Source organism: Pteropus vampyrus, unplaced genomic scaffold, assembly GCF_000151845.1.
Source record: "Pteropus vampyrus isolate Shadow unplaced genomic scaffold, Pvam_2.0 Scaffold186, whole genome shotgun sequence".
NCBI classification, from domain to species: domain Eukaryota; kingdom Metazoa; phylum Chordata; class Mammalia; order Chiroptera; family Pteropodidae; genus Pteropus; species Pteropus vampyrus.
In genome coordinates this window covers 2,580,349-2,607,958 of record NW_011888967.1, presented here as the reverse complement: position 1 = coordinate 2,607,958, position 27,610 = coordinate 2,580,349, and the positions used below count along the sequence as shown (strand labels likewise).

General features: G+C 37.9%; 1 protein-coding gene across 7 annotated transcripts in view; it reads right to left on the bottom strand.

The window, feature by feature from the left end:
• Positions 1-27,610, bottom strand: part of TRPM3 (transient receptor potential cation channel subfamily M member 3) — a 512,305-nt gene that overhangs the window by 87,321 nt on the left and 397,374 nt on the right. For all 7 annotated transcript variants that reach the window (XM_011371276.2, XM_011371290.2, XM_023537349.1 and 4 more), the window contains 6 exons: positions 17,823-17,923; positions 16,351-16,485; positions 11,798-11,848; positions 4,348-4,488; positions 1,589-1,618; positions 357-646 (listed from right to left, as the gene is read on the bottom strand). In XM_011371276.2, the coding sequence (XP_011369578.1) occupies positions 357-646; positions 1,589-1,618; positions 4,348-4,488; positions 11,798-11,848; positions 16,351-16,485; positions 17,823-17,923 (748 nt within the window). The remainder of the gene's footprint in view (positions 1-356; positions 647-1,588; positions 1,619-4,347; positions 4,489-11,797; positions 11,849-16,350; positions 16,486-17,822; positions 17,924-27,610) is intronic.

The following is a 27,610-nucleotide window of genomic DNA, read 5'->3' as shown; positions in this document are numbered from 1 at the left end:
TTCAAAGACAATGTATTTTCAGTTTTTGCAGTACAGTTCTTAAATTTTGTTATTAAATTTTCATGTTCCATTATGTCCTTTATAATGTCTCTTTTTTTGTTTTTGTTAATTTATCTTTTATGACAAAGTTACCTTACAGTCAAGTAGTTGTCTGAGGAGAATGCTTGCAGCAACGACATTTATGGCAAACATGCTTATGGTGAAAATACACGTTGGGACAGTTGAAAAGAGGAAATGAAATCTTCTTGGGGTGATCCTGCCTCCCCTTGCAGATTTGGGCAGCTCAGTCCCTCCAGTCTTTGGGGCCCACCTCCCCTTCTCTTCCCCTGGTCCTCCCATTGGCTGGGGTGGCCGACCTGGAGTTGTGGTTCAGCTCCTGGGAGATGTCATCGACCATGTCGTTCTCCGAAGCCTCGTGAGCCATGGCTTTGCAGAGCTTACAGGCCACCAGGGCCTTGGCCATGGCCTCTTCGCCATGCTGCCAGAAGAACAGGGCCATCTTTTGCCGCTTCATCAGGACAGCCCACACCATCAGCTCGTGGAAAGGGAAAGGAAAGTGGTTGATCTCGGGGTCATCCAGGTCGATGTCCACCTCTTCTTCACGCTTCTTCGTCGTCTTTCTTCCTCGTCGCAATGGAACATCGTCCTGCAATTTTAGGGAACACACATAGAGGTGGAGTTAAAAATGAATCAATTAAATTTAGTAAACAGTTATCGTACACTTACTTCTGGCCTATATCTGGCAAATACATAAATGAATTACAGGCAGACTTCCTTTTATTGTGATTCACTCGATTGTACTTCACAGATGCGTTTTTTACAAATTGAAGGCGAGACCCTCCACCAGCAAAAAGATGTGACTTGCTGTATTGCAGTGGTCTGGAACTGAACCCGCAAAATCTCTGGTGTATACCTGTCTCTTACCTCATCTCCAACCCTAAGAGAACTCAAAAGTTTGTACTTGCCTAACTTTAAAATAATTTAGAATAGTGTAAGCACAGTTCTATGGGAACACGTCAGTTATATTTTAATTTTAAAAAAGGTATTTTTTTATTGGGCCTTTTTTTTTTTTTTTTTTTTTTTTTCCTTTTTTTTTCCCTCTACAGGTAGCATTATTTACACTGCCTGATGGACAGCCCTACCCTTTTCACGAAAAGGACAAGGACATCCTATACTTGCATTTGTATATACAACAATAACCACATGAACAAAAGGTGAGAAACAGATACTATATCTTGAGTTTCTGCATACCTCATTAGATGTATTTGTGAAGTACTTCTGGCCTTTGGAACTATTGCCATTTGTAAATGCCCATGAATAGATTTGGCTTACTGGGATTTATATTTTTCCTTGGTTTTCAGGTTAGCATTTTAAATAGGATGTATTTCCTAGCTTGCAATGCTAAAGTAATCTCATGGTGAAATTTTCAAAGCTACATTGACCTGACCCCTCAACACTGGGAAAAATTTCACTTCCTTATTTTAGAATCATGTACTAAGGCATACCACTGAAATGAACTTACACATATTTTAAAAACGTGTAACAAAGAGAATAAATAATCAACACTAATAATTTGAGCAACACTTACCTCCATTCCCAGTAGTTTCAAGGCTTTGGGCTGTTAAAAAAATTTATGCACAGTTAGATATATGTAGAGATTAAAAAAAGACTCCTACTATATCTTAAACAGGTAATGAAGTAACTCTATTGTACCATATAACATTTATTCATTTCACTAAATAAAACTTTACAAGGAGAACCTATTTGCAGAAATTCTGAAAAAAATTGGAGATTTAGTGATTTTGGTGAATCACAGATAATTAGAAAACTGAAAAGGCATAATGAGATCGCCTAGGGGTAGAGCCTGCAGGTTTATTAACCCTTTTGTGGACTAAAATTTCTTCTGTCTTCCTGGAACCATCCTGCTTGGCATCTCCATGACATCAAGCACTTGAGTGAGCAATGAAACTTTCAATCAAACCATGAGATATTTCTCAAACCTCTGAAAGAGCTCTATCACCTAGAGACTTGGGATATTATTCAGAAATATATGTTTAGATGCTTCATGTTACCCATCTTTCTATGCTGCTGTCTGGTAGAGCAAGGCTGACTGTGACCAGAGGGGCATGTGGTGATGCTGGTAAAAGGCACTAAATGGCATGGAAAGTGCCAGCGCATATAGTAGCATCACTGGTCATGCTGGAAATATGCAAAATAGTCACAGACCAAGATGGAGACAGGAAGCAACTCAGCAAATTATACAACTTGATTGTATTTAACAAGGGGAGATACAAAATCACATCTCAGGGGTCGGGAATTATATTTGTTTTAAGTATTATAGAATGGTTGGGTACCACCTGAAAGTTATTTGAAGAAATAGCAAGGTTACAGCACTTACTGTTCCTCCAAATTTTGTTTGGTTGCCCAAGTAGGAATAGCTTGAACCTTGTCTCTCTCCCTTTCTTTCTCTTTTAGCTTCCATAATGACCACCAGTTTGAAATTTGTGATTTTTTGAAATTTATACTTTTTTGGTGTTTTCAAAGTTCTTTTCTAGCACCACAAAAAAACTTTTATAATCAGAAGATAAGCTTTGGTAAAAAATAAAAATTATGCCCACCACCAGCTAGAATAACAGTTCTCAAAATGTTGTCCATGGACCATGTGACCCTTTCAGGGAGTCTTTCCTGAGACCTTTCCAGGGGTCTGTAAATTCAAAGCTATTTGCATAGTAATACCATGATGTTATTTGACATCAATACTGTATTAATATTTGTAATGATGGTGCAAAAGCAATGGTGAGTTAAAGTCTGAGTGCCTTAGCAAGCATGAATACAGTGGGCCCAAACTCTACCAGTTGTCATTAGGCTCCTCTGTTATACACTTGAAATCTAAAAACACAAAACAGTTTCACTTAAAAATGTCCTCGATGAGGCCTAAAAAATTATTAACTTTATTAAATCTCTACCCTTGCTAGTAAAAATGTCTTTATCATTCTAAAGGATGAAATGGGAAGCATATGTAAAGCACATATTGCTACATATGGAACTACGATGGGTTATCCTGAGCAAAAACACTTTTGGAATTGTTTGGACTGAATTATGGCTACTTTGTTTCATGGATGACCTACTTGAATAAATGACTGGTAGACTACTGTAGTTACTTAGCCTTGGATATTTGGCAGACATATCAGAGATAAACAAAGTAGGACTGTCATTTCAAGGAAAACCACTAATAGCATTGGCTGACAAAATTCAATGACAAAATTCAAACTTTTAAGCAAAAATTAGAGACTTGTCTTCACCCACTCCATGACCCTGACAGTTTTTCACTATGTGAAGACTTTTCTGATGAGATTGGAAGTGATGTTAATGAATGTGAGTTTTGGAAACTGTATAATGCCATGTGCTAACATTAGAAGATCTGCATAACTCAACAAACCAATATTTTACAGTGAGCAACCTATGATGTTAAAGGATCCATATAAAGTTCGAGATAGACCAACTGATTTTAATGTAACAGATTATGAAAAGTTCATTGACATGGTTTTATATTTCATGTTGCAACTAATCTTCAAGAAATTGCCACTCGTTTGATTTTGATATTGCATTGAAAAAGTATCTACAATTATCTGTAAACATGATTATAATACTTTTTTTTTTGATATACGTGCCATATTTGTCACGTATTTGCATGAGGTCAGGTTTTCTTCATATATTTCAACCAAAACAACATCCTGTGACAGACTGAGTGTAAAAGTAGATATGAGACTCTGTCTTCTATTAAGCCAGACATTACAGAAATTTGCAAAAAAATGTAAAACAATGCTTCTCACTAATTTTTGCTTTTGAAAACATATTTTTTCATAAACATGTTATCTATGATAACATGTCATGAATAGGCTTCTATGGTTACCTTAAAATGAATTAATAAATATTTTTTAAAGTCTCAATTTTAATTTCCAACATGAACTCACATAGAAAAAGCTTTTTGGAGTCTTCAATAGTTTTTAAAAGTGTAGTAGATTCCAAGACCAAAGAAAATTGCTGAGGTGAATAAGATTAGTTTGAGTTTCATTGCTATTCTCTGATCATTAAGGCTCACTCTCAGTGCCAGTTTCTGATTTGAACTGGACCTAGTGAGGAATAGAAAGGAGTGTACCATCCGGTACATATCTTTTTTTCTTTCTCTTTTTTTTCCCCAGTGGATTTGATGGTGTAGGGAAGAGGCTGGGCAGTTGCCTTCTCATCTGATCTCCCATTTTTCGGAGAGACAGAAGCCACACCCCAAATCTGTCACTCCCTAGTCCTTCCTAGAGTCCAGGAAACGGAATTTGCCATAAGCCTCACCCTCTTGGGGCCAAAGAGGTTGTGGTAGAGCGTCCGGAAGCGCTTGCGCGTGTAGTTGCAGCGATAAGCGCCGCCCATCAGGTACTCTATCACCAGGCCGATGTCGATCAGGCTGATTCTGTAGTCTGGGGGCAGGTTCCCCTATTAGGGAAGAACGAAACAACAAACGAACAAATCCAAAAGACAGCGTGATTTACTAGGGATTCTATTCCATATGTTCTGTAACTATTTTAGAGTAAAAAAAAAAAAAATAATAATAATTAAAAAAGAAACATACGAATGTAGTATTATGCTGGTTAATTAATTCACCTTAAAATAGATCCAACCGAAACCTGGATATTCTCGCTTGGAAAGAAGACATAAGTTAAATAAGAAGATGCAGTAATCGTCGGCAATAACAGAAAATCAACATATTTATTCAAGTCTTCAGCTGGGGAGAAAAAAACACCAGTGTAGCAGAAAGAAACAAAATGCTAGACATGGCAAATGCTATCACTCCCAGACACGAGGAACTGGGTTCCCCAGATGAAACAGGCCCCCCTCGCTGCTCTGCCTCTGACCCAGGCCTGATACCGCCCTCTTGTGATCATTTATTTCTTCACACTCACTAAATGAAGACTCCTTCCAGAAGGTGATTGTTATTACCATGGGGTCTCTTTTAACACCAAACCTCTATTCACAATGAAATTTTTGTACCTTTTTCATAAAAAGAGAGCAGGATGGATGTCAGGATGAAGTCATTTATGAACATCCTTTGTGTTGAAAGAGAAAGGAGAAAGGAATAACTTTATATTTTTAATTATTTATCTTTGTATTCCCAGCGCCTTTTATAATGCCTGGTATATGGTTGGCATTCAAAATGCTTTTTGTTGTTGTTGTTGAAAATATGAATTAGTAAAACAGTAAAGTTAATTGATGCGATTGGGGTAAAGTCTCAGTTTTGGTTTTTATTAGTATTATGTTCTAAGTAACAGAACTGAACAGCCACAGTCTATGAGTCACTCCTTTTTGGAAAAGCCTCAGTTTATTGCAGAAATTTGACTCGAAATATATGTATTGTTATGTCCACATTCTCAGTGGGGTAAGAATAAATGGATAGCAATCGATGTACCAGCCCAAGTGTATGAGATCCCAGTTGTGCCCTTCAACTTCCTTGCTGCCCCTAGACTTAGTTCTCTACCCACCTATTGGGTTCTACTTCTCCCTTGCGTTGGGGCAAAAGGCAGGCTTGGGGACCTAATTTGAGCTGGCTGAGCAAAATGGGACTGTGTGAAGTGCATCAGAGATGAGGTGGAAGCACTTGGAGGCATAGAATCCCTCCCATCTTTAAAGTTGGCCCATCAGAACCCGATTTGAAATCCATTTCATTAGCTGAATTGGATTTCACATAAACGGTCTCTACTCTCCTCCCCATCTTTCTCAGAATTTTGGAATTTCCTTTGTTTGAAGATTATCTCATCAATCTAAATGAATCACCAAATTAAGCTATTCTTAGGCTATCAAGAAAGACCAGTTGTTTAACTTCTTTATGCAAAGCATGAAAAAAATATTAAAAAGGGACTTTAGATAATGTTTTATTTTTAAGATAGTAACTGTTCAGGTATTGCCCTTTCCATAAACATTAAACTGAGTTTCAAAACATTATAAGCACAACCACTTTTCTGCATTACTTTGGGACAGGTTAACATAGCTGCAGTTTCTGTGTGGTCTGGCTCTACCAGATGGTTAAGTAAGCTTGTTATTTCAAGAGTAGAAGAGCCCCAGAGCCTGGACACACCTGCTTAAACCTCATATCGTTGTACTTGGCTCCTGTGAGGATGACCTCCAGAAGAGGCTCACCCCATCCGTGTCATTTTCCTCGGCAAACTGTGAGACAGGCAGAGTAAGGAGCACTGGCTGTGAGTGAACTGCTCTGGGCTTCTGTCTATTCTTCACAAGTCAGCTGCTTTCCCTCTAGGCTTCAGTCTTGGTCCTAGGAAAGAAGGGTTGAACTTCATGGCCTCTAAGGGCTGTGATGCTCAAGTACCAGGATCTGGTAAAATCCCCAAGGAATTTATTATGATGCTATTGAAAGGCAATCGTAGCAAGTCTATAATTTTGTGCCTATTTTTAATCCTATAGTGATTTTCTAAATTTAAACTGTGGGTAATGGTGAGCCTAACACCTACATATTTTCTCTTGAGAAACCTGTGTGAAAGCATTGGTTTGAATTCTAAGAACAAGAACCAATATTGCCTGAAGACCAATATTGAGTCACAATATTTATACATTTGAGGTGACTGTAAGAGTGGGGTTGTCAGGAAAGTGATAATATTAAAATTCAAAATAAATAATTTAAGAGGGGGGCAAATAAAACATTTTTGCAAATTACTTTATTCATAAAGGGCTGTTAGGTTTCTAGACTACCAAAGAAGGTGTTGAAATCTTTTTCTAGAACCTTCTTATATAAAGCTTGATTATTTCAGAGTGACTTATGTATGATCTGGTCTGAAACAGGAGAAAGGATTCTGGGACTATCCTGAGTTCTACCTAGTTTTGAGTGAAGGCGGGAAAGGAACTGGCCTGCATTTGCTTGACCACAAGGGGGAGATGTTCACCTAACTGAAGCCAAAGAGGGTTTCTCCCTCACCAGCATTTACCACCAGCCGGTTCTGTTTTATTTGTGTAGTAAGGCGATGAATCCAAATACAGAGCAAATTGGAGGATGTGGGATAAGGGAGAGTCAGATGCTTTTGTCGGGGTGATATCTGGAAGCAGGGAAGCTTGCTTTACCAAGTAATGTGTTCGAAATCAGTCTGCAAGACTGATTACAGTTGTTTCTTTCCAGAGGCTTTTGGGAGCAGAGAAATTAAGGGAAGTTATTAGTTTCACGATTTTTACTAGGAAGAGTGGAAACTTTTTGGAGAAGAAGAAATAGATTTCATTAAGTCAATAAAATTGGGTACGATTTAGGCCTGTGTCCTGGGTGAACTCCGAAGGGGATGGCAGCATTGGTACATATCTGAGGTGCTGGGCCGATGGCCTTGACCCCCTGTGACCTGCAGATGTTACAGATGTACAGAGAATAGACAGCAATATTATCCCACAGTGGAAATAGCACTGGGCTGGATTGTGGTCCTGGCTCTGCCCCTTATGTGACCCTGGGCAGATCACAACCTTTCTCTGTACCTCGGTTTACATTTTGAAAACAGGCAGTTTGGACACAGTTACTTCTAAGATCTTGTCTATTTCTAAAGGCCCAATTGTCTGACCACCTGGCAGGCTGCTCTGATTTCTTTGCTGCCAGGTTACTGGGCAAAGACTCTTGTACAGGGTTGGTGTAATTTCCGCTACTTCGCTGAAATTTGGTTAGTGAAGGTGGGGGCTAGAGACAAGGGATGGTAGACGGATAGATGGGGATAGGGTGGTGCTCATCACATCCTCTGGAAAAGGCAGAGACAGTGCACGGCACCTCACACACCACAAGTAATGTCCAAAAACCTTCTGGAGGAGTCTTCCTTTGCTTGGGTCCTTTTCAAATAGGAAGTTGACCATGATACTGGAGTAATAATTCTGCCAGCTGTTTCTGTTACTCTCCCCTCCCCTTTTTGGTAATTACTTTGGTAATTGGTGAAGCCTGAACACTTATTTCCCATTTCATGCCTTAATGACACATGGCAAGCCACGTGATTCAATAATTTGATCCACAGAATAAAATAGAGATGCTTGAGTCTATGAGTATGTACAATCTGACAACTTGAAAACATTGTCTCCTTTTTCCATTCTATGAGCTCCTATGAGCCATGCCTAAGGATTACTTTTAATTAAAAGAACAATTTAAATTTACTTATCAGATCTGCTCCTCTAAATGCACTCTGTTTTTCAGATGTCAGCTCATGATATCCCTATCAGATTTCAGCTGTTTAGGAAACACCTTTTTATCTTGGAAACTTACAATAAGCCTTCAAACCAAGATTGTTTCCTTCTGATGTATAACGTGTAAAATCATAGCTGTTTTTCAGGTCTACCAAAGAAGAGTAGGGAAAAGACTGTTTGGTGAAAATTTATGAAAAAAGAGAACATTCTCCCAATCTTTGGCATTGTAATAGACTGGGCAACCAATTTTTTTAAAAACGAAGAATGCTTTTGTAAATTTGCATGAATTTAGCAGGTGGGATTATGAAAATGTCCTTTCTTTACTGAAAGTGAATGTTTTTCTTTTTTTCATTCTGCAAAGCTCTGGGTCTTGATTCTCATGTGAATGAATTTTTAACTATCATAATTTCACCACTACTTCTCTATAATATTTAAATATCATCTTGCTTTGGTGGGGAGAGATAGTATAAGTAATCTGAAGTAGTAGCACATTTAATTTAAGAAAAACTACTAATTTAAAACATACAGAGGCACAAATTGAGCAGACAGTTAGCTACTAAAATGGCAAGTTAGATTTCACGAAAAAGCAGACAGACTCGGCCCACTTTGGTTTAATATGAGAGCGCTGGTACATCCAATGGATTTATGCATGAAAATAGTTCAGGGAATTGGGTTGGCTGATATCATTTGAAATTTCTGATTGATGCTGAACATCAATGCTTTACTTCATTGCTCCTAGATTTCTCCCTTGATGTAAATAATTTGAGATTTTGAAACTAGCCTGGGAGCAATTCTCCAATTTCAGTTCCATTGTTTCAAAAGATAGTTGGACCTACAGATGTCATACTGGTTAACTAACGATGGTCTGATAATTCCTAAATGCATTCCCTGGGCTCATAAGAATTACTTACATTTCATTTACAGACATATTATCAAACGCTGTGTTTCAGGTCTAGAACTGTCTTCATAACTTATGAACAACATTTTGTTAAAGGGCTTATTGCTTACTGAGTAATTTTTGCCACAGTAAATTGGTTAATATGTGTACATAAAGTCCTACAGTCATAAAGCACAAAGCACATGCTAATTATTATCATGTTCCTTAATTTTGAAAATTGCGTAAATTGTCCAAGATTTTCTTAGCATTTTAAACCTAGCTTTTATAGACTTTGAATATCTGATTGGTCTAAATTGCTGGAAGTCATGTGGAACCATCTGACATGATGTGCACCAATAGTTATTTCTCTATCATTCACTTCTTAAAACGTCACAAACAAACCCCCTCATTTTTGGCTCCCTTAATACACACAACATAACATGTAGACAGCTCCAGCTCCTTTGGCTACCATTGTTATTCTTTCTTGCTCTCCAATAGTCAGATGCTTGCCTTTATCGTAGAAATAAATGGAGTCTGCATTTCCTGCTCCTATTTCTTCCCAAGAGAAGAAACTAAACATAGGTTTTCTTTTTCTCCACACCTCATTGGCAGTCTCAATTCCAGGTAAAAGGATAAATTGTTCCTAAGCCAGTTCAGTACTATCCTCAGTGATTTGTTATTTTCTTCCAGTTATTAAATTAGTAAGTAAATGAATCTTTATATAACTATGTTCTTGCTCCAGTATTTGGATAATACTTAAAAGAAAACTATAATTGCTTCTAACTAATACTCTTTCCTCTTAAATTCTTACCATCCTGTTCTTTCTTGTTAGTTATTATTTTTGAGATATATCAAAAATATCATTTATACTCAGTAATATCTAACTGCAAAATCCCTTTGAAAAATCAGGCAAGACACTGAGAACCTGAGTGATGGAGGTGACTGAGTGAATTTATTTGAAAGTTTGGATTGGCTGATGGCTGGGACTGAGGAATAAGGCACAGATGGCCTCCCAGTTCCTTGAGTGACATGGAGTAGCTTAAGGTAAGGGAAATAATAACTTATTATTTTAGAAAAACTCAAGACATTTTATTGAATCTGAGCAACAAATATCTTGGCAAAGAATATACATGAAATGCGTAGACTGAATCTTCCAAGATACTTCTCCCTCTTTAGTTTCCAGGCAATTTTAAGCCAGGATAAAGTAAACAAAACTGGGAGACTTGAAGAAAAGAGAAATGGGTTTGTTGAGGGTAGGTATGTTGATGGCTTGTAGTAGGGCAGACAAAGGAAAGATGCGACCTTGGCAAAGTAGTTGTTGGGTTGGAGCGACAGTTTGCACACCGTCTGTTCCCCTTGCTTTGAAAGAACTACAGGCTTCCCTCACTCACGTGGATGAAAAAGGTCCAGAGGGTTAATAGGCACATTATAGGCAGCCCCAGGAACTTTGCTTGCCCTTTTGAAAGAAAAGTAAAAAAGTCGCTACGGGGCACCTAAAGGTCAGTTCTAGCCAACGAATTCCTCTGACATGAAGGAATTGGAATTGTTTTATTGACCTTATTTTGTAGCTTTCTCTATATTCTCTGGACTTTGGTGAAGAATTGCTACAAACAGGTAGGTGAGAATACATGTATATGGCTGTAGGTGTGTATGTATGTGTGCATGCACGTGAGTATGGGGTGGGGGACATGTCACCATCTATTTTATCCTTTTGAGCTAAAACACCACTTTCTGGGAATCCCATCACGGGCTCAGGACCAAAGCCACCTCTGAAAGAGATTGTATGGGGCAAAAGAACAAGCACTTGGCTAAGTTTAAACATAGCCTCCCTGTGCCTCGCTCTTCTCATCCGTACTTGGAAATAGTGCTATATAACAAAATAATAATAATAAAATAATTTTACTTCATAGAATTATCATAAAGATGTAATGAGCTAAGCCACACAGAAAGCTTAGATCAGTGTCATATACCTGGTCATCACTAAATCACAGGTATTATTTTATTATTATTAATCAAAGATTCTGAGTTCTCACCCTAGCTCTTCACTAACCACTTAATACAGTTCTCAACTCCTTGCATTTCAGCCTACTCATCTGTAAAATGAGAATAAATCTACTTGATCCAAACTACTGGCCTTTCCCCCCTGTCAAATTAGATAATAACTGTGAAAAAATATACTGGAAAAAATAAATTGTTAGAAGAAGGAAATGCACATATGCGTTTTAGTCCCTGTTTCCCTGAGACTTTTGGGCTATGCTCACCATACTTGTAGAGTGCTAGAAGTGACAGTCATACATTGCATCAGGAGCTAGTAAATGAAGATACCACTGATGGCCTGGAAATTAGATCCCCAAACAGCGAGGGGCATATAGAAAAATACAGATAATGGCATAAATCCACATGGCATGGGGAAAAGCCTAGAGTTCCATGATCCAAAAGCACTACGTCCAATGAAAGCATCTAAAACCACAGAGACAAGGTAAAATCGCAGCTACATTGTAAGCAGAGATGTCAGAGTTAAAAGCGCGCGCGCACACACACACGCACACACACGCACACACACACACACGCACACACACACACACTGTCCTGAAACAAGGGGGGTCTGGCAGAGACAGGAATACTCTGGCAGCTCATGCAATGCAGAATAGAGGCGCTTTCTAATCACAGGAAGCAGTCAACACAGGGCCTCCGACCTGCAGTCGAGAGGGTTCTTACCTTTTTGACATCCCTGACCAAGTGGTACAATGTGTTTGAGGGCCCATGTCTCTGAAAACAATAAAGAAGAATCAAATGGTTTTGCTAGTCAGGGGCTCTCACTGGCAAGGCAAGAAGGATCTGAAGGAAGGGTTCTGGCTAGTGGAGGGGACAGTCGTTAGGATGAAGCTTGTTGTAGTTGCTCAGTTGTACCTGTCTTTTCTAAATAAACACCGGCAGAGTTTTAGGATTGTAGTTCCAGGTCCTAGGTTCAAACTTTACAAAGGAAGCCATCAACTCTGTTAACAGCTGGGCCAAAACATCATTTAAGGGGCTAGTTTTGCAGCTCAGGGAGACAAAGGGCCAATTTATCACATTGTAAATATGCTTTGGCACCTTGCCAAACTGGCAACTTGTTTATTAGCCATAATGAATGCGAAATTGTTTAAGCTGGTGCTGGCAAACTTCTGTAAAGAGTCAGATAATCAATATTTTAGACTTAGTGGGCCGTTCAGTCTTCGTGGCAACTGCTCAACTCTGTCGTTGTGTGAAAGCAGCCAGAGGCAATATCTAAGCAAATGAGCTTGCCTATATTTCAATAAAACTTTATTTGTAAACACAAAAAGAGAGTAAAACTTCCTATAGTTTTAAAATGTCACAAAATATCATTCTTGTTTTGATTTTTTTCAACCGTTAAAAAATATAAAAGGCTGTTCTCACCTTGCAGGCCACATAAAAACAGGCAGTGGACTGGATTTGGTTCTTGGGTGATGGTTTGCTAAAACCCAGTCTAAAGAAAAAGCCACAGGAAGTTTGAGAAAAAGAGAGGCTTGGGAAGAAGTTGTTTGTTTGCTTAAGGTAGGAATAAAATGAAATTGTTTCCCACCCAATTGTTTCTCAGGAATAGGAATGCTAGATAAAATACAGGACACCTCCTTAAATTTGAATTCCAGATAGACAATGAGTAATTTATTATATAAGTATGTTCTATGCAATATTTGAGACACACTTATACTAAAAATCATCATTTTTTTAAAATCTGAAATTCAAATTTAACCAGGCATCCTGTATCTTTATTTGCTAAATCTGCTGACTCTATTGGAGGATCTCAAACACTGATGGCGAGTCCTTAAAGACTATTGGAACACATTCAAAGACTGAGACAGTCCCAGAGTACCACCTCAGCTACCCGTTCATTCAGGTGGACAGACTTGTCAGAACTCTTTTTTCACTGAGAGATACAGTATTGTGTAGGAATTAAGCACTCAGACTCTGGAGACAGAAAGCCTGGCTCCAAATCTGGCTCTGCTGTGACCATGGGCAAGACACTTCGCTGTGACTCAGTATTACCATCTCCAAAATGAGGATAATAATACCACTTATTCAATAGAGTTGTTATGAGGATTAAATGATGAAATGTTTATAAAGTTATGAAAGCAGAGCTTAGCACTCTTTAAATGATAGCTATTATTATTACTGAGGCCCTTCGTTGTCCCATAACTCCAGGGAAACGCTACCAGGTGAGTGGAGTGATGCCCTCTATGGGCCTTTCTTGATATGGAACTTTCCCACTTAATTCTTTCCAATCATTGGAATAAGTCGCTCTACTCCCTTGGTGCTCTAATTGGCATGTAAGTCATTAAACTCTGTTTTACTCTTTGATTTTACTAAAAACCCATTATTTTTACTCCTCCCACACCAGGCATATGAAGATATAGTTGACATATAACATTGTGTAAGTTTAAGGTGTATGATGTGATAATTTGATACTCGTATATATTGTAAAATATTTACTATAATAAAGTTAGTTAATACATCCTTCTCCTCACATAATTACCATTTTGTTGTTACGGTGAGACCACTAAAGCTCTACTTTCATAGCATACCATATTACTTTCATGTATACAATATTAACTATAGTCACCATGTTGTACCTTATATCCCTCTCTAGAACTTATAACTGCAAGTTTGTACCCTTTGGTCAATATCTCCCCAATTTCCCCACCCTTCCACCCCCAATTTTTTGAGGAACCTCCACCGTGTTTTTTATATTTGGCTCCCTTGTCAAATATTATTAGTTGACCATATATGCATGGGTTTATTGCTGGGCTCTCAATTCTGTTCCATTTGTCTGTGTATCTGTTTTTATGCCAATATCATATGTTTTGATTACTATAGCTTTGTGATATAGTTTGAAATCAGGAAGTGTGATGCTTCCATCTTTGTTCTTTTTTCTCAAGATTGCTTTGGCTATTCAGGGTCTTTTGTGGTTCCATGCAAATTTTAGGATTTAAAAAAAAATTTTTTTCTGTGAAAAATGCCATTGGAATTTTAAAGGGATTATCCTGAATCTATAGGTGGCTTTGGGTAGTATGGACCTCTTACCGATATCAACACTTCTTATCCAAAAACACATGATATCTTTCTATTTATTTGTATCTTTTTCAATTCCTTTCATCAGTGGCTTATAGTTTTTGGTGTATAGGCCTTTCATTTCTTTGGTTAAATTTATTTCTAAGTAATTTATTGTTTTTGATGCTATTGTAAATGGGATTGTGTTCTTTATTTTCTTTTCAAATAGTTCATTATTAGTGTGTAGAAATGTGACTGATATTTGAATGTTGATTTTGTATCCTGAAACTTTACTGAATTCATTTAGTTCTAACAGTTTTTGGGTGGAGTCTACAGAATTTTCTATATACGAGATTATGTTATCAGCCAACAGAGCCAATTTTACTTCTTGTTTTCCAGTATGGATGCCTTTTATTTCTTTTTCTTGCCTAATTGCTCTGACTAGGACTTCCAGTACTATGTTGAACAGGAGTGGTGAGGGTGGGCACCACTGTCTTGTCCCTGATCTCAGAGGGAAAGTTTTCAACCTGTCACTATTGAGTATGACGTTAGCTGTGCATTTGTCACTTATGGCCTTTATTAAGCTGCAATGTACTCCTTCTGTATGCAATTTGTTCAGAGTTTTTTATCAAGAAAGGATGCTAAATTTTGTCAAATACTTTTTCTGTATCAACTGATCTGATCATATGATTTTTGTCATTCATTCTAGTATTGTGATGTATCACATTTATTGATTTGCATATGTTTAACCAGCCTTGTATCTAGGGATGAATCTTACTAGATCATGACTCATATTTTTTTTAATGTGCTATTGAATTTGGTTTGTTAGTATTTTATTGAAAAATTTTATATCTCTATCAGGAATATTGCCTATAGTATTTTTTTTTTCTCTCGTAGTGTCCTTATCTAGCTTTAGTATCAGGGTAATACTGGCCTTGTAAAATACATTTGGGAGTATTTCCCCCTCTTTAAATTTTTTGAAGAGTTGGAAAAGAATTGGGGTTAATTCTTTAAATGTTTGGTAAAATTCACCTGTGAAGTCACCTGGTCCTGGGCTTTTCTTTGTTAGAAGGTTTTTGATTTCTGATACAATCTGTTCAATTTTTCTATTTCTTTATGATTCAGACTTGGTAGGTTGTCTGTTTCTAGGAATGTACCCATTTATTCTAAGGCTAATTGTGAAGCTTTTTGTGAAAGTGGAAGGTTGGGCCTCCTACTTCACTATTTTGGTCCATTATTCTTACTGAAAGTCTTGGTGTGCTGAACAACAACAACAAAACATCTGAAACCTGGAGCCACTCTGCTGATCCGTTTTCTATTTCCAGCAGTGGGAGTAAGATAGAGCCCGGGTGATACCACCTAACACTGATCACTGGCTGGGAATAGGTCAGTAAGCTCCATCTCATTAGTACTGTGGACGATGGGACAGAGAAGCACTGTGACAAATGAGGGGAAGAATAATCTCTGGGACAGAAGATTTGGTTCAGTACTAGCTTCTTTTTTAACTTAGGAGTTTTGTGACCATGAATAAACCAATTCACTTTTTGGTCTCAGTTTTTTCATCTATAAAAGGGGAGAAAGCAGCATCTACATTTTAAACTTCACTTGATTTTAGGATCAGCTCAGGGCAAATATACTTAATTCATTGAATACTCTCAAAGAGCTTCATAAATAGTAGTTTTTCTTATAGTAGTTTTAGTAGTTTTCCTTGCTATCCCTAGTGAATGAATTAAATCCTTATAAAACAACAATAAATATTTTTGGGCAACTCCAAATGAGAAGTGTTTTACAATTTATTCCATTATAGTGAAAAAAAAAATGAACTTCATAGTTCTGAGAACAAGATGGTGCAGGATAGGTAACTGGCCTCTTTTGATGCTGGAGTGAAATCAACCCTCCTCTGCTGATTGCCTCAAATCCTCTCCAGGCTTACAAATAAATTGTGTTCTAATTTCCAGAGCCTCAGGTTTTGTGTAAGAATCTGAAGATGCTCCCTTTTGGTGATCTCATAACTTTGTGCCTTAGATGCGGACAACTGAGCAGTTAAAACAAGTAGAATCTTGGTGACTTGGTATTTGCTGTCAACACAGGTCTTAGGGAGCATTTGTGAAAAGTGATCCATGCATTTTGAGGGGAGGCAGGAGGTTCACAGGCAGTAGGGAGCAGGAGAAGGTAAAACAAAAAATATAGAGAAAATAAAAAGTGCCTTAGCTTGGTCCTACCGTATTGTACAATTCCTCTAGTCTGGAGATGGTGAGAAAACGATGCATGCTTACTCCATTCTCTATGAGTAATTTCACAAAATCCACTCTGTCCAGAACTAGGGCATCCAACATGGCTTGCTCCAGAGATCCCACCTGCAAATCAAGTCACTGAGTTAGTCTGCCCTCAGGTCTAGAAATGCAGTTCTTTGGCTTTCACTTGAACAGTTTAGAAATAGTGTTAGCCTTTTGACATCTGGTAAAACTTCAGTGCATCTAAGAACATGCTAGAGAGAGTGTTCCCAGCTCCACTTTTGAGAGAGCCACAGTCTCTGCTGTGTTTTGGGGTCTGTCTTTGCAAATAGAATTCAAGAATTTCTAGGTCCAAAAGTTATTTCCTCCTTGAATCTCTTTTTGTTTTGGATCTTGAGAAGATACGAGGATTTACAAGGCTTTTCCTGTCCCAACTCTCTGACCAAACTTCTACAATACCAGTGAGGTGCTAACTGGGGCCTTTGCTGTATTCGTTTTTAGCTTCCTTAGACTCTGAATTAGACCTCGGCTGGCTTGAGAAGAAGGATCCTAGTAGACAGACCAGGAAGTAGGCTGTTCTCTGTTTTTCATTTAGTGATACTCCTTGCCTTTGTCTCATTCATTTTTACATGGAGAACCAGCAACCATTTAGTCTCTTGGTCTGTTTGCTAGGGTTTTATTTAATACCTTTCACAAAAATCTTTCAGTGTTCAGACACCTTGACAAATCTTCCTACATTTGTAATTTACTGGTGGCACTAAATGAAGACAGGGGTTTCTGGGGGAAAGGAAGGGTTAAAAAAAAAACAAAAAAAAACAACCTGCACATGAGGGTGTGGTCGTTCAGTAACTCCAGGCACAGAAATCAAATCTCAGGCTGCTGGCTGCCTCCTGGGGATACATGCGTACATCTCTTGGTGGCTAATATTCCAAATTTTTATTTTTGGTAGACTCGATTGAGGGAAACAAACCAGGAACAGTTATATAAAAGCTTTGGTCCCTTCTGTATTGTTCTCGGGAATAGGGAGGACCTGCATTCAGCTGCCAAGACCAGATGGCACCTGCATGGGGAAGCCTGCTAATTCTGTATGCTGAGGTGAGACGCAGGCACTTGGAAGCAGCATCCTCAAAGACAACCAGAAACAAACTGCTAATTCAAATCCTTACTTAGTTTTCATTAATACAACTTTGTCCTATACATATATTTTTCAGACATTTCAAAGAAATGGCATCGTCTGCTGCTGAAAATTGCTGTCAATGGCCACTCAGACAGATGGAAACATTTGGAACGTTTTGAGTTGTGCTTGTTCGTATGTTCCACCAGGTGGCAGTAGTTTCCTAAATAATTTCCATTCTAAAGAAAAGGCAGCAGTTTCCCGAGCTGGTCTCGGAGGCTCCTTAAACGAATACCCGTGCCCAAGCAAGTGGGCTTTTCAGGGGTGGTGACAACATATACTCTACCGGCCACTGTTGCCCATAAATAAAGATCTGGCTGCGAGCGATGTCGACTCTGTTCCAGGCCAAAGCCAAGCTCAGTTGGTCTGGGGCCGAGGCATTAGCTCCTGTGTGCAGACAAGTAGAAAAGAGTTGGAGAGAGAAAACAATAATCAGTTCGTACCAAGAAGACCCACTCCATCACTGTCTCATCAAGACCCCTCTTCCTGAAGAGTAGACTCAGTTGTAGCAGGGTTTCTCAAACTCAGCACTATCGGCATTTTGGGCGGGATAATCCTTTATCTTGGGGGTTATCCTGTAATTGTAGAATATTTAGCAGTATTTCTGGACTTAACACATTGGATACCAATAGCACTTCCTTCAGGAGTCATGGCAATAGATAAAGAGAACAAACTGGTGATTGCTAGATGGGAGAAGCATTGAGGGGCTGGATGGAAAAGGTGAAGGGATTGAAAAGTACAAACTGGTAGTTACAAAATAGTCATGGGGATGTAAAGTACAGTATAGGGAATATGTTCAATAACATTGTAATAACCATGTATAGTGCCAGGTAGGTACTAGACTAATCGGGGGGATCACTTCATAAATTGTGTAAATGTCCAACCACTATGCTATACACCTGAAACTAATATAAAATAATATTGAACATCAAGTCTAATTGAAAAATAAAAATCCAAAAAATAATAAAAATAAAAATGTCTCCAGACATTGCCAAATTCCTCCAGGAGTGAAGGGAGATAAAATCAGCAAGAACCACTGCTCAACAGTCTTTTTTTTTTTAAATTTAAGTATAGTCGGTATACAGTATTATATTAGTTTCAGATGTACGATACAGTGATTTGACATTTTTATACCTTACGATGTGATCGTTCCACTAATTCTAGTAATCATCTTTCACCATGTAAACTTATCAAAATATTATTGACTATATTCTCCTTTATTTTTATCACCCATCCTCCACCTCCTTCCTTCTGACAACCTTAGTCTCTATATCTATGACTGTTTTTTGCTTGTTTGTTCATATTTTTTTTAGATTCCACATATAAAGTAAACCATGTGATATCTGTCTTTCTTTGCCTGACATATTTCATTTAGTATGGTCCATTCATCCTGTTGCAAAGGGCGCTATTTCATTCTTTTTGTATTGCTGCATAATATTTTTATATATATGTACATCACATCTTATTTATCCATTCATCTGTCGATGGACATCTAGCTTGCTTCCATATCTTTGCTATTGTGAGTAATGCTGCAGTGAACATAGGGGTGCATATATCTTTTCAAATTAGTGCTCTGGATTTCTTTGAATAAATACCCAGAAGTGGGATTGCTGGGTTGTATGGTATATCTATTTTTAATTTTTTTGAGGAAACTCCATACTGTTTTCTACAGTGGTTGCACCAGTTTACCTTAACCCAACAGTGCACAAGGGTTCCCCTTCTCCACATCCTCACCAACACTTACAATTTGTTGACTTTTTGGTAACAGAGGCTGATTTGTGTATCCACACATTGATGGGTTCAGTATAAACCACATACTTATAGTAAATTAATCAGTGTTTGGAATGATGGATACCAATTCAGTTCACATAGTAATTTTTCCATAAAAATATAGTTCTTATCTCTTTAGATATTACAGAGACTGCAAACTCATACCAGGGTCACTGGCATAATCAAGTGATAAATAGGAATGTGTCAAAATATATTGTGATCATTTTGAAAGAAAAAAGTGAAGACTCCTTGGGGCTGCACTTCATACTTCTCTTTGCTTCCTTAGCTGCTCTATTGGTCATTACTGACCTGCTGTCATGGTTTATTTCCTTTGCCATTCATATGCCACAAGTTGGTATCTCTCCTAAGTCAACAGCAGCAACACAAACCCGAACAAGAACACATAGCAGGAAGCAGTCATTGAGATCAATGTCAACTACCCGAATGTAATTAATTAGCTAAGTGTCAAAAGAAAGCATAAAGCCAATGAGTCTTGGCTTTTTAGAAATTGAAAATCCATCTCTCAAGAATGGTCCTGGGTGACAGTTTGGATCAGTGGTTCTAGGACAATCACAGTGTTATAGTCACAGTGTTAACAGAGAAATTTCTGCTTCTTAGGAGACTCCTCAGTCCTGCACAGATCTGGATGGCTGGTTACCCTATTTTCAGCTGTAGTTGTATACTGGAATTGCCTGGAGAGCTTAAGAAATACTCATGCCTAGGATGCATCCTCAGAGATTCTGGTTTAATTGGCCCTGGGCATTGTAGTTTTAAAAAGCTCCCTAAATGCTTTTAGGAACTAGAGTTTCTTAAACTTATCTTCATGTTACAATCATGAAGGCAAGGTTAAGAACCCTAAGTCTAGATCATATATGTTCATGAATTCACTCGCTCATCTGTTTATTCATTCATTTATTTCTGCATGCAAAGATATTAGTTTCATGCCTTCTCATATGGCAGGCACGATGCCAGTATGAATACCAAAGTGAATAAGACAATTCTTTGTCTTGAGAGTTTACATTCTAGAGGAGGAAAGAGGTCTGTAATTAAATACACCATTTCATGCAATCATGCATTTATCTGCTCAACAGAAATTTATTGAATAGCTTCTGTGGCAGGAACTGTTTTGTCTTTGACTATCTAGTGGTGAACATGATAGCTAAAGGCACTCTTTTTGTGGAGCTTATTACTTCTATTAGAAGAAGAGCAGGATTCAGAAAATAAACAAATGAACAAACTAATAAGCAGTGCACTTTCAAATTGTGTTAAGTGCTGTAAAGGAGCAGTGTCATTCCTAGGATATGTGGAAATTGTATCTATATATACAATTTGAGTCACTTTAAGTCAATGTGGCAGCACCAATCTGGCTACTCAATATTGCATGAGCCTATGACTGAAATATTGTGCCAGTCAGCTGGAGTGATTTGTTAGCCAGTCTACCTTCCCAAGACCAGGGCTGGACATCAAGCCATTGGTTAACCTCATAAACACAAATTTGAGAGTTATTTGGGGCATCTGGTGGACCCCAGGTGAAATGTAGATGGTTGGAAAATGACCTAAGTATTGAAATGTGTCTGGGGTCCATGCGCATCTTGGTTTGGACTCAGGGCACCCTACCCATAGGGCTCTGCAGCCCTGGCTGCTGCTAGATCCCAGGTGGGCATGGGGAAGGCTCTTTAAAGCACCGGTCTAAGGGTGATAATGATAATGACCAGCGTGATGGTGGAGTGCTCTGTTAGAATGCGTGGACAGTAGGCCTTACTGAGAGTAACATTTGAACTGAGACCTAAATCATTAGAAAAAGCCAGTATGTGAAGAATTGGGGGAAAAGCATTCCAGGAGGAGGAAACATCAAGTGCAAAGGCCCTGTTGTGGGAATAAATACAAGAAGGTATAAGACATAAAAATATGGTTTCATTATTTCTTCTTTCTGCAGGAGGTCAGGGAAGATTTACATGCATAAATAATGACCACACATGGTTTTAACAGATCAGTTCACTAGACAATTGAGATGAAGAAAGGTATTCTAGGAAAGGAAACACTGTATGCAAATATTGGGAGAATTAAATAGTCCAGTCAATTTGAGAAATTCATGAGAAGACATTAAAGATCTGATGCTTGTTAGATGAAGCAGAGAGAGAGATGAAGCTTTAATAGAAAAATTTATAAATGTTGTGGAGGAGTTTCCCTTTATCCTGAAGGCATGGAGAACCCAATGGAGGATTCTGTCTCAGAAACAATGCAGTCATATTCACGTCTTAGAAAAATCACATTGGCGGCAGTATAAAGAATGGATTGGAAGAGCATTGGAGGAGGAGCAGTTAGGAAAGTTTTGCAATATTCAAGAAAGGGATAATGAGGACCTAGAGGAACAGCTTGGATGGAGGGATATTTAGAAAGCAAAATCAATAGCTTTGGGTGATTGATTTAAAGTGAGGAACAAGAGAGAAAGAGAAGTCAAAAGTGACCTCTGAGTCTCTAGCTTGAGAGCCTGGGTACATAATGACCAACTGAGATTGGCAATGCAAGATGAAAACAAGCTTCTGAGGGCAGCAAAATTTCACTCTTGAATATGTTGAGCTTAAAATATCTGTGGTATATCCAGGTGAGAATGACCAGAGTCCCTTGGATATTGAGGTCTGGGGTGGGGTGGGTTTGGACATGGAGATAGAGATTTGGGAAATGTTAGCATAAGGTTAGCATAAGTGGGCAGAGGATGAGTAACTGAATAACACCAATATTTAAAAGGTATGAAAGTGAACCAAATCTTTAGGGGAAAAAAATCACGAAAAAATCAGTCAGAGGCAGGAAGAGAACCAAGAGATGATGGTGCCCTAAATTATGGAAAGAGAGAATTTCAAGAAGAAGGAGGTGCTCAATAGGGCAAAAACTGAAAAGAGGGAAAGTAAGAAAGACTGTCCTTCCTTCTTTACAACTTCGTATTACTGGGCACCAGCTTACGTATCTATTAGTTTATTATTTATTTCGTTCTCCAGAATGTCAGTCTTAAGAGGCCAGGGACTTAGTCTACTTTATTCGCTACTGTGTTCTTAGAGCCTAAAACAGTGCTTAGCACATAATAGGTGTGCAATAACTAGTTGTTGAATGAATAAATGAACCTAAAAATGTGCACTGGATTTGGCAATTAAGAAGTCTTTGATAGAATCAGTGAGTACTGTTCGTAGGGTATGGGATAGAAACATGTCTGTAACCTCCTCCCTCAGGGAAATTGTAATGTCATGTGATGGAGGCAGGTGGAATAGAGGGAGGGATATGATGAATAGCCAAATCGCTATATCAAAGAACAAAGTGGTAAGTGCCATAAAAGATGTACAAATAAGAAGTCCAGAGCACATCCTTGTCAGCTGGGTCACAGCAACTTTGAGGAAATAGAATTTGACAGAGCGGGGAAGGATGGTGGCGATTTAAACAAATGGAGTTTGTGGCAGCCTGAGTGATGCCTCTACCCCTCAAAGATGTCCACGTCCTGATCCTAAGAACCAGTGAAGATGTTGCTTTGTAGAGTGATTAAACTTTGGAGTTTGAGTAAAAGAGATTAACCCGGAATACCTAGAGGGCCTAGTGCAATGATAGGGAGATTAAAGTAGTAGTAGGACATGTGAAGATGAAAGAACAGATTAGACTGATGCAGGGAAGAAACCACAAGTCAAGGAATGCAGGCAGTCTCTGGAAGCTGAAAAGGGCAAGGACATGATTCTCGCCTGAAGCCTCCAGAAGGAATAACTCTACTGACACCTTAATTTTAGGCTTCTAGCCTCCAGAATTCTAAGAGAATCAATTTTTGTTGTTTCGGCCACTAAGTTTGTGGTAATTTGTTATGGTAGCAATAAAAAACTAATGTAGAGCTACTACATATACTATTGTTACTGTTGTTTATATTATTTCTGCCTTATTGTGGAAAATAATATTTATATTCCTTTCTGTTACTTAAAGTCCTTTTTTTTTTTGTTTAGCTTTGTTAGATTCTAGTACCAATGCTCACAATTAGTGATTTTGCTAAAGCATACCAAGCATCTGTTGTTTGGTAGAGTGAATTATTCTCTAGTAGTTTTTTCAAGAGTTATTTATGGAAAGAATATTGCCAGAGTTCTAGAATGTTTTAAGCTGTTTTTATTCAGTTGTTTTTATAGTGGAACAACAATGGGTCAACATAATATCCATTGCTCTTTTGTCTCCCAGTATTGAATATTACTGTGAGAAGGTCTGAGGCCAGCTTGATTTTCCACCTCATAAGAGATTTGATTATTTTGCCTGATGGCCGAAAATAGTCTTCATTTTCTTTAGTTTTTCTCTTTAAAGGTCAGTAACTTTACTAGGATATGTCTGGGTGTTGAGGATTTTAGTCAGTTTTTCCGGGATAAAGTGGCCCTTTCAATATCTAGATCAAAGTTTAAAAATCTTTTTTAATGAAAAAATTCTTAAATTATATTTTATAATTATGTAATTATATTTTAAGGTATTTGTTCCAATTCATTATTTTGGTTTTGTTCTTTGGAGACACCAGTTATGCTTATGTTGCATCTCCATTTTATGTCTTCTATAATTTCTCTTTACTGCCAATTAACTCTTTATTTCCATTTCATTTTTGTTCACTTTTCTCCTCTCTATCCTTTGTGTCCTGCACTCACTGGGTTTTTCACAATGTATAAATATTTGATCTTGCACCATTTCTTATTTCTTCTGCAATCCTGTGATGATTTTGTTTTTTTCCTCTCTACTTCATTCTTCAGTGCTACTCCATTTTATCTCCTCTTGCTACCCCACCTATTCTGCTCCTGAATTTTAGTATTCCAACTTTGAAATATTTCCTTTATAGTTAAGTGCTTCACTGAGATTTAAAATGTTTAATTTCATTGTAAAATATTTATTCATAAAGTTCATCTGTTCACAGGAAACATTTTTATATAGAGTATTATTCTGTGAATACAATTTGCTCTTTTTTTCTTATAATATATCTATATGCTAACCCCTTTTTAATTATTCATCATTCAGTGAGTGAGGTTATAATGGGCCCAGGGTATCTTTCCAGCTAGTTATTATTCACAACTGGAAGGCTTTCTCCTCAGCTACCACAAAGACAAACTCTCTCCTGCAAACATGGCTTATCTGCATAATTCTACATGTAGCCCACCTTCTCTATTCTATGTACTAAGTCAGAATCAGCAGAATCTCCTGCCACCATCCAACTCACTCTCATTCTTGCACATGCTGTTCCAGACAAAGAGAGAACTTTGCCCCTTGGGATGTTCCTCACATCTAGGAATTACATTTTTATTAGTGCTTTTTTAAGGATTGCCACTGCCAGCTTCTCTCTCCTCAGCTTTCACCCTTTCCTCCCACACATCTCCTGCACATATATTTTTTAACATTGCCTAGTTTTATCAAAAAATTGAGTTTGCTTGTCTTTTTTTCTTCCCTTTTCATTAATGGCTTTTAAAGATTTCTAGGAGAAGAAGGAAATGATGAGTTATATAGCCATGTCTATACTGGAAATCCTGAAGGACTTTGTAGGTAGAAGAGTGTCTTTGATCAGAGCTTTATTAGCAATATTGATGTATCGAGGATGGATAGGAACATGCTCAGTAAGAAACAGGAAAATCCCTTCAGGGTCATTGCTGTAAGTCAAGTCTAAATTACTGAAGGCCCAACAGTGCTGAGCAAAAAGAGAAAAAAGAAGGGGTAGACATGACACATATTGTAGTGGCAAAAATGCCCAGAATTAGTAAGAATTTGCTTGAACAAAGGGAGGAATAATTTGGTAGAGGCATTGAGCCTAGATAACTTCAAGAATGGTGGCTAGATGAATGTAAATGGGGAAATCAGGTACAAATCGGCTTTTCATGGAAAGATCATTTGTCTTTATTTTTATGTATTTATTTTTTAAGACAATTAATTTGAGTGAATGTGAGGTGCCCATTGACACTCAAGGGAGCTGCCCAGTAAGTAATTAGGAAAGAGAGCAGGGAGGGAAACTAGGATTAGAGTTAAATCTGGAGGTTATTCATGTAGATGTGATATTTAAAGCCACAGTACTAAGTTTGACAGAAGGAAGAGTGAAGAGGTAAGAGGGTTCAATGAAGGAGACAAAGGCATGGTTAGAAAGGCAGACCACTCAGTATCTCTGACACCAAGGAAAGATAAAATAAATATAATAACCATCATACATTGAGAGTCAATTATAGGCTAGGGATTTTACAAGTATTATCTCATTTAATGCTCACAAAAACTGAATAGTGAATATCTTAATCTGTCCTTTGTAGATTGGAAAATAGAGGCTCAGACAGCTGCAGTAACTCATAGAACCAGGCTTTAGACTGAAGCCTTCCCTCAAGGTAAGAAGGAGGTGCAGTTAGAAGTGGATAAAGTTGATACTATCAAAAGTTGCTAAAGGTTCAGGAAGATTACCATTGGAGTCAGAGGACTATGTTTTAGGAGTCTTCAGGAGTAGTGAAAGCTGTGTGAATAAACTGGGCGGACCAGAATCTGAAATGTAAGAATATGAAAAGGAGTAAGTCAAGAATTTAGGGTGTGTAGAGATTGAGAAATGCTGGTAGAAATGCAGACTAACATTCAGAGTTTGGTGGTTAAGAGGAGAAAAGGAAGGTGCTACATTGAGGAGCTTGGTGGAGAGGAGTCAGGGTCTTCTTAGGTGACATGGACTGTGAACATGTTTATAGCAGAAGGCAAAGAGCCACTGGAGAGAGAGACAATTGCAAATGTAAAAGGAAAGAGGAACCACATGATGTATGAGATCCTGGAGAATGGAGGCCAGGGGTCATTGGTTTTAGCAAAGAGAAGTCTTCAGAATGAAGAGAAAAAGCAAAGAAGCTGAATGAAGAAACTAATATTCATGAGCGGTCAAGAATAATAGGATGGGAACTTGGGTGAGTCTAAACATTATAAGTTAAGTAGGAAAGGATTCTATCTGCTGAGAGGACAAAGACTAGGAAGATGAAAAAACTAGCTGAAACGTGACTTTGGTTGACTGTCCTATGACTTTGGCTGCTAGGTTACCCTTCAATATTCTCCCAGAGCAGAGACACCATCTACTTGGTGAGCCTCTCTTAGGAATGTAGCTATTAATTGAGAAAAACCAAATTAGAGACTTGAAACACACATAAAAAGTAAATAAGATCTGTGCATAATTTATTCTTTGTTCTATTTTCTTGCCCTGAATAATAACTATCTCTTTTGGTAAAAATAACTTTCGTGAACACCCAGGAGAAAGTTAAAAGGAATCAGGAAAAACTGGATTAATGTTAGCTGAAGAAATTCAGATTTGGTTTGTAAGAGACAAAACAGGCAGCTGAGTGAAAGAGCCCTTTGCAGGAAGATGGGGTATTTTTTTTCTTCTTGGTTTATCTTTAGTAAATAAGAAAGGTAATAATAACTAATATTTCTTTCATGCTTACTTTGTGTAGGCACTGTTTCTAAGTGTTAATGTATTGAATTATTCTCAGAACAAACTATGAAATGCCATTGTCCCCATTTTACATTTGAGGAAACTGAAGCATAGAAATTTGTCCAAGGTGAAGTAGCTACGAAGTACCAGAGATGAGTTTCAAACCCAGATAGTCTGGTTTCAGAGCTGATTTCTTCTTCTTTTTTGATTCATAGAAACTTAGAAAATTTTATTGAGCTCATGATACCCACAAAGGGAAGTAGGCAAACAGGCTTTTGTGTCCTCTATAAAAAACAACCCACAATGCATTAATGAAGGAAGCCAGAATGTCATATGATTAGGGCCAAAATTGGTAACATTGTAAAATGCTGCCTAAAATTCACATATGTAGTCCTTTAATTCTTTTTATTTATTTATTTTTGTCAGTCAAGCCATTTGGGTTTGGAGATTTATTGATTGATCCAGTTTTATTGAGATATAATTGACACATAAGATTGTATTAGTTTTAGGTGTACAACATAATGGTTTGATATATGTATATATTGCGAAATGATTGCCACAATAAGTTAAGTCACACATAATTACAATTTTTTCTTATAAAGAGTTAGCAACCTTCAGATATACAATACAGTATTATTAATTACAGTCATCATGCCATAGATTACACTCCCAGGACTTACTTATAACTACAAGTTCGTATCTTTTGGCTACCTTCACGACCTCACACCCCCACTCTCACTGATATCTTGATGCCTTCATTTTACTGTCCCTTCGGTAACAGAGCTGGATCCCCAGATGGTTTCATTTACTCAACATATTTTTATTAAACTCCAATTCTTTGTCAGCCTTTGTTGTAGGCACTGGGGAAACAAGGTTGGACC